The following is a 12,487-nucleotide window of genomic DNA, read 5'->3' on the forward strand; positions in this document are numbered from 1 at the left end:
ATGGAAGGTGATATAGCTGTTTCTCAAAACTCTCATGAAATCATTATTGCTTTCTATTCATTACCATTTACTTCGAACCAACTAAACTCACGTTCACTGAAAATTGAAAAAATGGAGTAATGAAGAAGGCAGAAGTCGGACATTGTTCTCCGTGATACCTCCAACAGTTACCGGATTTGACTTAATTTCAAAAAACAAACCTAATGTTATCATGTTTTCTCATTAACCAACTATGTTATATATTTCTGATACACAGTAAACAATCAGCAGGGAACATTTAACTGATGGAACTACCCACTCGTTTACATCAACATCAAAAATAATTCTCTTTGAATTTAAGAAAAATAATTCATTATACGTTTTACAAGATCTCTGACAATACTCGACATTATATGATTAGGTTAGCAATAAAAAATCGTATTATTGTACAAAATTCTAATAATTTCACCCTTTTCGAGCTATACACGTCTACGCTGTACTTAAAATATTTAAGTACTGAAATCTAAGTAGATGCGAAGTTATAAATATTCTTGCTATTTCTCCGTTGATTGTAATCAGTTAATCCTATCAAACTAGATTGAAAAGCTTGTAAAACCAAATATCGAATCCTACTACTATTTGAATTATATCACCAAAATTTGAACCGTTTTAATGATTGACATGAAATAACTCTCTACATATTATACATTTTGTTTAATCCAATACTCAGAGATGTGGTGTATCTTCAGACAACCGTTCAAATGATGAATGGTACCGGATTGGAATGTGAAAGACAATCAATAATTTTCTATCTCAGTCCAGAAATAAAATCAATCATTGTAGTTAATCAAACAGGCAACATAGATAATGTAACATTGAAAACTCCTTTAAACCCGGTATCTAAATCAGTTCAGTTCATAGTAAGTTTCTGTGTTTCAAGACATATTTTGAAAATAATGTTGTTCAATTTAACTCACTCAAAATTTAGTTGAAGCATTTAAAGGGGTTGAATTAATTTTCTGATTGCAAACGAAATCATCATCAACTAGTCTAAAACCGTTAAAATAATCATATTATTTGAAGAAAAGAATAACTGGTAATATTGAGAAATACATATTTTGGCTTTCTAGATTTAAGTGATCCATGAGATAATTGTACATAATGATCTAACAGAAACGAGTGATTTTCTTCGTCCTATATTTGATATCGAGTTATACAACAACTGACCAGTTGAACTTAACAAATTGATAATACAGTAGGCACTTCCACGGTACACTAGATAGTTGGATCACAGTACTACATCAAGCATCTCAGATACTCAATATGAGACAAACGATTAAGAACCAAATATGTGGATTGTCAACGCCTCAGCAGTGAACACGTTTTTGACTCGGCCTTCCTTTGATTCAGTTCCTTTGATGATTAAGTGTTCCTGTATCGGAATGGTAACTGTTTTGCATCCTCCCTTTGAAAATCACGCCAAATATTGTTCTGAGATGCGTTTAGAAAGTGTTCGCTTTATGCGGCCAATGTAACCTGCTCCACAGGAACAAGTAGATTTATAGATGCACATCAACATGGACAAAAGCGGAAGTTTATCCCTATCACATCTGTGAATGGTAGGCCGGCTTGAGAAAACGAGACGGAGCTTAGTTGAATAGGTTTTATCCAGGAATTTTGAAATATGTATATTAAAGATTTCAGCGGGCTGATCTCTTTTAAACTCGATATTTTTAAAAAGAGTTTTCTTTTGAACTGTCGGTGCTGTTATTTAGGATGTCTTGGTATTATGTTCCTATCTACTAATCTAGGTGGATAACCATTTCTGATGAATGTCTGCCAAAGTTGAAGTAGTTCGTCAACCACTTCATCATCAGAACATTCCCCTAGGCCTTGGGGATAAAGAGTGAATCAATTTTATTTTTCTACTCAATAAGATCCAACTATGGAAATCCGTATACCGACCATTCCAGATCGGTTTTTAAATATAGATCTATGTAAAGAACCATATGAACTTCTTTTCAACCGGACATCTTGAAAATGAAATTCCTCATTCACCTCTGTTTCCAATGTGAATTAAATTGAGTGACAACAACTATTGAACCAATCAGAAATTTTATTGTGATCCATTTTTTCTTCACAAATTATGAAAGTATATGGTAATCTGAAGTATTCGAATTTATGTGCTAACTAAGAACTCCCGAAATAGAGCAATTTAACTCAAGTAGAACAAGCTGAGCCAACGGAACGCATTATATTTGGAATTGATAATCAGCGGGCAATCAATTACAAAGCAATCATTAGTTTGTACAACTAATGGGAATCTAAATTTCTGTAATCGATCACACCTTTCCTTAAGTTCATCATGTGTTTGTCCGATTGTGTATTGGATGTAGATTCTGTATGATCTAGGATGTGCTCATTAGTATTAGAATTAAAAACCGGAATTGGAACAGATTCACTTGGTTCCTGGAATTTTATTTGTTCAACAAATCGGTTGTGTGTGCTTAAATCATTGTCATCTAGGATTTCAACCATGGATTTTGCAACATTCTTCACCACAATTCTCATAACTGGTCGAAGATCATTTCCACGATAACATGTAACACATGGAGACTCTAAACGCCTTATATTCGAATGAAGGATTCTCCATTTTATCAGCTTTGTTGGAATCTCTTTCGTTACAGAATGCTTAGCATTTCCATACTGCAGTAGAACTGTGTCTACTCCCCTCTCCAGTCCATCAAATGTGGAAGCAATAATTGAATCAATTGCAGTTATCAATGTCCTGACGAAATGTTTTGCCTGACGATTAGAACAAGCGTGCCTGGAAGCAGTGAACAGATGTCTACACCCTTTACCATTGAACCAGGTAGTGACTGTGTCTGCAGCAAAATGAGACCCATTATCAGTCACTAATACCATAAAGTATCATTCATACATCTCTTAGATAAATGAAATCTCTCAATTATCTATCGAAGTACTGTATTTTCCAGATTATCCATGAAACAATCAGCCAAGAGTGCATGGAGCTAGTGATGAACCCATTGCAATTTCATCTGTTTGTCCATAGAAATGATCAATAAACCTGAATCGCACATTGAGGGTACATCGTAGAAATAGCTCTTCTAGATAATGTTTTAGGGTACTAATATCAATGTTGTTATTTCAATATCGTCATATAAAAATCACATCGTCTCTGTGAGTGGAACATTTGTAAAGAGAGAAGTGCCATACAATGAGATCATTCACAATGATATTTCTGAATCGACAAAATCGAAATAATCATGAAAGTTGCAAGTATTGATGTGATTTCTCACGGGTTGTAAAATGTCACCAAACCATTTGGCAAACAAATGATACAGAGAGTTATTCATATCAAGTATAGAACATAGGGAGATGTTCTTCTTTCCTGCAAGCTTGTCTGGGTGACACTGCACTAAATCGTGATTTTCAGAAGATGAAATAATTGAGACTGATATTCTTTTGCGGGTAGTCGTCTAGTTATAGATATCGTGATTACATATTGAGTTCAATAATGATAGTTGACGTACTACAAAATTGAGGACCAAGTAATAATGCATGTAACTGAATAGTCGACAATGTTATACACAACTGCATTTGATATTTTCAATCTTGAATCACTTTATGATGCAATCTTTTCTAGCCTTCTATAGACTTATATTTGCCATATAACTATTAATACGAATGTGTAGTTTGAGTAAACGATTGAGTGGAAAAGAAATTTTATTTTGTTAAATCCTTCTTATGTGTGATTTCTTTCAATCTTATTGAATTCTACTCCTGATTCACTAGGTGTGACTGTTTATAACTGTATTGAATGAGGTATTATCTAGTGTTATTCTGGTTTCCTATTCTGCGTCGTGAATCCTGGTTTTGATGTAGCGTGGCTAGTTACATTATTGTAGTACACATGAGAGAGAAAATAATGTTCTAAACAATCTGTTATATCAGAAACTTGGATGGTGACTAGCAGTGCAATCGAGGACGAGTCTCAAATAGGACGAAATACTCATCTTGGATTTCACTGCTAGCCAACATCCACCTCTGCTTATAATGCTTGTGACGTAAGGCAATATAGAAGCAATCCCCACAGGATGCACGCATGTCAATAAGAGAGTGATCAAGTGCAATCCTAAAGTACAATGCAAAGATTCAAATAAACAATCCAAACTGAATTAATAATTAAATGTGATCAGTTAACACTCAGTGAAATCAGAGTAGACATCTCTTGCAGAAATCATTTCATAACATAATATAATCACTTTTATTCATTATAATCAAACATTTCTATCTTAACTCACTAACCAATTACTACTTATTTCCATAAGGTATATTACAACGTTTTAGCGATCATTTTGTACTTGATCAACATAATGAATAAACTAGTTACCAGTCTCGTCTTCAATGTTCGATAAGTGTTCAATTTTCATGCACATTCAGGTGTGAGTGAGTACTCCATACAACATTAAAACTATCACTAGTTTTTATCTCAGACTTTTGGAGTTGTCTGCAGCTATCTGCTATGAATATGTTAGTGTTGCGCATTACGACATACCGGATGGAAAACACAAACTCGTTGAAATCTAATGGCTGAAATAAAATTTACGATCAAAATTATATTCCCTACATAGCACTCCACTCAGTAAATGAACTAAAAGGTACTAGAAAATGTTGTATACGTCATAGTTATTGAACACTAAATACGTTAATGATAACTTCCATCCATTCGGTCTGTTAACCAAATATGGCAAACGTTCAGTCAACTGAATCGTGAAGTTTTCATTATCCATAAATGGTTTGTAATCTTTGTTCCACAATATCACTGATGTATTCTAAGGGCACTTCATGATTTGATTTCACTGTTTAACTGCATTGCTATATAAAAGTAATATTTTTTCTATCACTTTCTGTGTCATAGTCAGACATTTCCTATTTCAAATTTCAATTTTACAAGTGAAATATCACTCTGAAATACTTTTCTAAAACAAAATTTGTATTTGTGTTTCATATCTGTTTACCATTAATTGCTGCATATAGTTCCAACTCGAGGGAAATCTATTTAACCACGGCAGTCATTTCAAATTTTAAGTTTCCACTGTGAAATACTTTCAATATTGCTCGTCAAACATTCAAACTCATTTAAATCAATCGAAACATTGTTTCATTTACATAACCGAGAACACGAGATCGATTTAATATCGGCATTCACTGTCATTTACTGTACCAATGAAACTTCCAAATTTTGTGCAGTTCCGTTCACCAAGCATAGGGGAGGTAAATTACATTAGTTTTGTTTGCCTACGTTAGTCATCATTTGAAATCGTCTCATATTACAAAACGAAACATGAATTTCAAACATACATCAACTCTTGCTCTGAAACAACACTTAAGGATGTTATTTTTCTCGTTTCAGGCAGGACGTTTATATTTCGGTGCAAAGTATGAAGTCATCTTTAGTCTGAAATTTAATCCATCTCTTAGTACAACCATTGTGAAATATCCAATTCTAGTCGAAATTGTGTGCAAACCCTATGAACGTGGTAGTCCCGTAGTGAATAGCTGTGCAAAACAAAGGTTTTACAAGTTCAAATCTCATCTGCGTGTTCAACTTGACTACACTTGTGAGTTTTATCGGTGTGTATTTTTCCAAATTCATGTTATGATTATAAATCAACACTACCTACCAAGGAATGACTGTATTATGAGAGATAAGTTTACCCTGTACGTCGGATACATTACCTTTTATGGAAAATGCTGTTAAAATTTCCGCTGTTGTGAAAAAGACTTCAATCTTCGCACTGCATCCGAGTTATCATACTGTCATCAAGTATTCACACATACAAATACAACTTTACAAGTCATCATAATTTACTGAATTTTTTTCATCCTACTGAAATCTTAATCATTCTCAAAATGTGAGGTGCTTGCTATTTGCTCTCACAGAAAAGATGAGTTAGTCCTCCATTATTTGGAGGCTTTCCATAATGATATTTCTTCTGATCATACAAAACTTCTAGTAATGTACAATTGCAAACGAAAGATTAAAAAAAAACACTGATCTCCTTGTTGAGAAGTATCAGCTAAATATGTTTACACTGCAACTATATGCAATTCTCTTGCACTCCCCTATTAAAATGACCTCGAATTTTGTCAATCATAACCATACGGAATATTTGTCATTGGTTACGTATCTACAGTCACATCACATTACTGTGAAAGAATTCTCTACCATTTTATTGATTTTTGGTATAGTTAAAATAATTCTCAGTGACTCTGTGATGTGTTATTCAACAACATTGTCTTGTATTGACCTCTTGCATTCAGATCCTTACAGCTTACCTCATTACGTTGCAATGCGGAACCCTTTGGTACAGTTGCCCGACCGTCAAGCAAATACATTTCTAAATGTTGGTGATCTTTTGTTTTATTGTGCACGTGCGTTTAGTATAAAGGGTTCATTAGATTTGGTGAGACGATGTTTCAAGATTGGTAAATTGCCTGAAAGAATTTGGTTTGGTAAGTAATCATAGACAATCTGTTGTGTTTTATTATTCAACAGTGGATATTTGAAGTTTAAAACTACATAATTACGTCTGTTACCCCTAGTGTAGGAGCATAGGCCACCCACCAGCATTGTCCACCCAACTCTGTCCTGGACAACCCTTCCCAACACTACCTAATTCCTGTTCATTCTGTTCATGTCTGCTTGGAATTCGCGACTTAGTGGGTTATTCCGCCTTCCCCTTTTCCTCTTGCTTTCAGGGTTCCCAGTTGGCACTTGCCCCGTGATGCAGTCTGATGATTTCCTCAACGACTGTACTATCCACTTCCATCGTCTTTTCATAATTTCCTATTCAATTGAAAATTCGTGTTTTCTCTCCCACAGCAAGCTGTTACTGATGGTATCCAGCCGACAGACATTGAGTATCTCTCGTAGGCAACTGTTTATAAATACTTCTACCTTTGTGATGATGGTTGTAGTAGTCCTCCACGTTTCAGCTCCGTACAATAGAACTAACTGTATTGACATTTGTATCGAAGATTATGTCTTTGATATTGGTTGACAGTTGTTTTAAGTCGCATATGCTCTTAAATTAAAGAAATGTTATCCTTGTTTTTCCAATCCTCACCTTTACATCTGCATCTGATACTCTTTGTTCATCGAAGATGCACCACAGGTTCGTGAATGTTTCCATCACCTCAATGCCTTCTTTTCCTCAAGTGTGATTGTGTTGGTGTTCTCTGTGTTGTACTTGAGGATCTTAGTTTTTCTCTTGTGTATGTTAAAGCCTACTAATGCACAGGCTGCAGCAACATTGGCTGTTTTGATCTGCATTTGTTGATGTGTATTTGATAGAAGGGTTAGGTCATGTGTGAAGCACAAATCGTCTAGTTACATGCAAGCGGTTCACTGTATTTCGTGCTTCCCCTCAGATGCCGAGGTGATCATAATTCCGTCAACCACCAGAAAAATAGAAACGGAGAGAGTAAGCAGCCTTGTCTGAGACCAGTTCTCACTTGGGATGCATCTGTCAGCTGTCATTCGTGCACCACTTTGCAGTATATTTCGTCGAATAAATTCCGTATGATATTGAAGATCTTCTCAGGTACACCATAGTGTCAAATACAATTCCACAAAGTTTTCTTATCCACACTATCACATGACTTCTCATAATCAAGGAACGTGATGTATGGTGACGAGTTCCATTCAATTAATCGTTCAACAATGATCCGTTGTGTAGAGATTTGGTTTGTGCACGACCGATCCTTATGGGATCCAGTCTGTTGATCTCGAAGTTGGGTGTCTACTGAGTCTTTCATCCGTTTCAGCAACACACTGTTGGAAACGTTTATTCACCCGAATCTCAAAGTCAATTGGAAGTTTTTAAAGTTATGGTTTATGTTAGTTTCAAACAATTCTTTTCTCAATTTTATAAAACTACAGAAATCCCAATAACAAGTAAACATATGTTTAAATAAATACTGAATATTCTCCCTATGCAAACCTATTTCGTTCAACTGTAGTAAACAAGAACACCAGTGGGCATAACCAAATTCATTACAATATAAAATTATAGAACATCCTAGTAAAATCTGAGAACCATAAAATAAACACTTCATTTGCGAAATGTCAATCAATCGTCTCATACTTGATTGTTCCTTCGTTTCCACTCCAACCATCCTCTATCCCTGTCCTCTGTTCTTCGATCTCAACTTTCTACCACTAGGCACTTCAATTTCGATTGATGACAAACACTACTTACATCTGTCGACTTCAGCAGTCCACACCACACAACTAAGATTTAGATTAATCGACAAGTATGATGATTTCTTCAGAATAATCAACCTTTTGATATTCAGAGCTTACTACTTTGCAACGGGAGAGTGTCCACTACCACTTCTGTTCGATTCTACTTACTGTCCTATTTTTATCACATTCATGATGTACTAACCAACCTTAGTTAGTTGACACCAGATTGTTAATCAATAGAATAACAATTATCAAAATTGATTATTCATTAATGTATCGAACTAACATCCGACTCAGCTTACAAGACTTAATGTATAAAACCAAACATTATCATAATGAAGGAAAACAAATGTTTTACATTAAAGGCCGACACCACAAGCTAATTATGGCAGAATTTGTACTTGGCAGGAGGATTTATAATTCATTCTCTTCATATTTTACTATTAATTTTACACGACTACTTGAACTGATATATAAGGTCATATGAGAATTTTTGTTCATGTAGCACAAATAAAGTATTTTAATAAGTCATAACTACAAACGTTTAGTATTTTGAAACATCCATTGTACAGATTCATAAAATACATAGTTGCAAAGAACTTTGGCTCATCGAAAATTTTGTTTAAGCTTATTTTGACAAAACAATGTCAGATATGTTTCGACTGATTTCTTTTCGATTCTCAGATGTCGGACCATCTGTTGAACAGATTATAGCGTACACAAATCCACTTGGCATATTGTTCGGTTTGGGAGCAAATGGTGGAGGTGTAATGATGAGTAAGGATTTGGGGAAAACATGGATTTCAATCAACCCATTCATGTATCAAAGAACTTTGAATACGTCGACTGAAATCATTACAGCAAGTGTCATACCATGGATTTCATCAACTGGATCAATTGACAATACAGTGTCTGAGTCATTTTGTAAGATGCGAGTGGCTAATCAATGGAATGGTAAGTAATGTATAGTAGTAACCAGATGCTCAAACGTGTTTTCTGTCATCCCACATGAAAGTGTGCATCAAAACCTAAGAGTTTTCAATATTACTTCAAGATTCATAGTCATGACAATTCCAACCGAACACATAGCTCTTGTGATATGCACTAGATAGCATTAAGAATATGTGTGATTTTTACATCTCATATAGTCGGGTTTTCCATCACTACATAATTCGTCTTTCACACGGTTGTCGTTAAATAGTAACTTTATTAATTCCTAATAATGCATAACTTAATTTTTGTAATTTAATGCTCAAATGAAGACGTCAACACTACATTCACATGATTTTATTGAGGTGCACACAGATAAGCAACAAAATTTTAATCTGAATTGGTTTATTTCTATCGATTGATCCCACCGTTTGCATACTTGTAAGATTTTACTCATTGTATACTGGTTTGACTGCGTTCTACTATCTAGTATTGTTTAAATAAGATAGATTATTATAGGAATTATTACAGCAGATAGCCAGATTTCTATGACATACGTGTTTGGTTATACCGTGGATACAACACGCATTCGCGAACACATCGTAGCTTAGTTATAGTTCTGTTATTGACATTCGAAATATGTCTATCAAAAATGATACTTGGATTGGAGTTTGAGAATTTAGTTTATCAGCTGAATGATCACCGTTTGATCTTGTTTGTTTTTATATACATCTCTTATAGTATGCATCAACGCCATTTATGCAAGTAAACTTCTATTGGCAGACTGGACTAACACCTGTCCAAACATCAAGCCTTTTTAACCGATCAATCACTTTCAGTTGGAATACAAACTTTGTTCAAATATTTGTGCCTTTTCAATGTGTTCATTTTATGTTGTGTGCAATAATAGAACATTTAGTTAATTTTCTATTATATTACTTATCTTGCAATTAACCATTTTAAATAAAGTACATATTAATCATATTTGCATTATATTCTGACCTAATGAAGAGTGGCTTAAGTAGGAATTTAGCAGACTGTTGGTTGTTATCTAACTATTTTCTAGTGTAAGAACAGGATTTTTGTAAATTATAGCTTCAGTAATATCTCGAAGTTTAATTTCAAGAAGTTTGTTAATCTGTTTGATAATTATACTATAGCTTGTGACCATCGAACTATGACCCTTATTTTAGTGAAGGATAAATTAGATTTTCAACACATACTTGAGTCATCTGATGCAACTTGAATATAGTCAGTAGAATTTGCATACTAGCATTTTAGGAAATAAAACATAAGAATAAATTTAAAGACCTTCTTCCAGGCTAAATGCTTCCTCACACAGATTGATAAAGTAAAAGGAAGTCAACTGGATATGTTGTCTCAGATATTTCGTTACTACATATCAATCTGTTCAGTAGCCAGGGAACTTTACTCAATTATAAATCCAGCGTTCTTCCAACTGAAAGAGGATACAACGTTATTACGAACATTGGTTTTATTTTTTATATTTCTCTACTATATCAGTTGATAACAATCTGTATTGCGCTGCAGTGGTAAATCTTCCTCGGTTTTGCATCCATCTGTGATACCAACAAGTTATTTGACTGACGACTACCATGGGCGAATTCGTTGAAAATGTACTATTTGTACTATTTTAGACGAACTAAATATGCGTCTTATTTTTGGATACGCTCGTAATACACAAAACTATGAAGTGAACTCTGTGTTCCATAATCCAGTGACTTTTAGTGAGAAACGGCATTTCCAACTAGTTTAGCAACTTCTATGTTAAACGGATTTAGACAAGTTATTTGTAGTTATATAGTTTAAAAATACATATATCAATAAACCTAATTATGACATCGATTAGTTAGAAACTTTATGGAAGACCGTTTTTCAATTAGTTCTTCAACCTATGAACTGTTATTATACGATTTTCCATTCTTGAATTATTCCTTGTCTATTAATCACCACCTCCCACGTTCACAGCCACACTTGGCCAAATTTTGTAAAAATGTTATTTTCTACTTTGTCGTACGTTGTGGTCTGCTTGTTTGGTATATAAACCGAGTATGTTTGAAATACATGATTCATATCGGATTGGTGTTCTGGACTTAACTGGCTGGGCTAGGTGGAAAGCAGGACCAATCAGAACTCTAGGCTGTTCATACCGGTTTACGCGCCTTTGATCCGATCGATAAGTCACTGCTCTCTAATAGACGGTCACATGATATAACAATAAGAAAATATTAAACCGTACTCTTACTTCCAGTAGAGATGAGGTTGATAAACTACCTACAACTTAACTAATATGAAGGTATCTGCAGTAAACATCTTGGGAATATACACTTTTGCTACATATTAAGAATCCAAGTATAGAACAGATTTCTAAATTCGGTCACAACTTTGACTACTTATAAATTCATTCTATAATTTAAACACACGTACATCGACAGAACGATCTAGCTAGAACATCACTGCCTTCTTAAGCACTATACAATAAGTCTAGGTAAAACACTGAATAAATTCACTAAATATTCTTTCCTTATTACCTAATGAAAACACAAAATCAGAATCCTTCACCACAATGTTGATGAAGATCACAGGAACTTCATATCTGTTCATTAAAAATAACAGAGACAAGTTTTCTGACTCCAAGTATACAAGTAAAAAGCCCTTTGTTCAATTATTTCTCATCCTCAAATATATATTGATATTCCATTAGGTAAAAACAATAATCATTCCATGTCCCAATCAGACTTCAAATGACATGATGTTGGTGTTTGGAAATCATATGGTCAAAATGTCGTCTGATTCAGTTCAATAATTCAGAATAATAAATATCTCAAGCTAACTTTGGTCAATGAATAGTGATAGTTGACTGTAAAACTCATATCTAACAAAATTCCTAAAATTAGTGAACCAAGTCATTATTTAAAATGTATATTAAAGGTATAACAGTAGTTTTTGTTACATGCAACATGTAGTAACTGTGTATGGATATATAATTAGACACGTATTATCAGTGGAAACTCGTCCATAATTATAGAAAGCATAGTAAAATATGAAACTATGAATTTCTGACCTGTATCTCCCTGTTCTTCTTTAACCAAATGATAATTACGCAACCTCCTTTATTATTTAAAATATTGGATCATTACGTGAAACAATGAATTTTATTTGGTAAAGAAGATGTATTCCTATTTATCAAGCAGACACAGAGCTGAATGTCTCACTCCAAATCCATTGAAACTTTAATTCTAATCTCAGTAAGAAGGTGTTCGAGTAAATTATACATGAATC

The 12,487-nt window shown here is 34.1% G+C and overlaps 1 protein-coding gene across 1 annotated transcript in view; it reads left to right on the forward strand.

The window, feature by feature from the left end:
* JMJD6_4 (jumonji domain-containing protein 6) overlaps positions 1-12,487 on the forward strand; it is a gene marked incomplete at both ends in the record, with an annotated part of 63,050 nt that overhangs the window by 15,505 nt on the left and 35,058 nt on the right. Inside the window, 4 exons of the mRNA XM_051219347.1 lie at positions 710-899; positions 5,417-5,624; positions 6,328-6,519; positions 8,939-9,208. Coding sequence (XP_051066705.1) covers positions 710-899; positions 5,417-5,624; positions 6,328-6,519; positions 8,939-9,208 — 860 coding nt within the window. The remainder of the gene's footprint in view (positions 1-709; positions 900-5,416; positions 5,625-6,327; positions 6,520-8,938; positions 9,209-12,487) is intronic.

The sequence above is a fragment of the Schistosoma haematobium genome, chromosome 4, assembly GCF_000699445.3.
Source record: "Schistosoma haematobium chromosome 4, whole genome shotgun sequence".
Taxonomy (NCBI): Eukaryota; Metazoa; Platyhelminthes; class Trematoda; order Strigeidida; family Schistosomatidae; genus Schistosoma; species Schistosoma haematobium.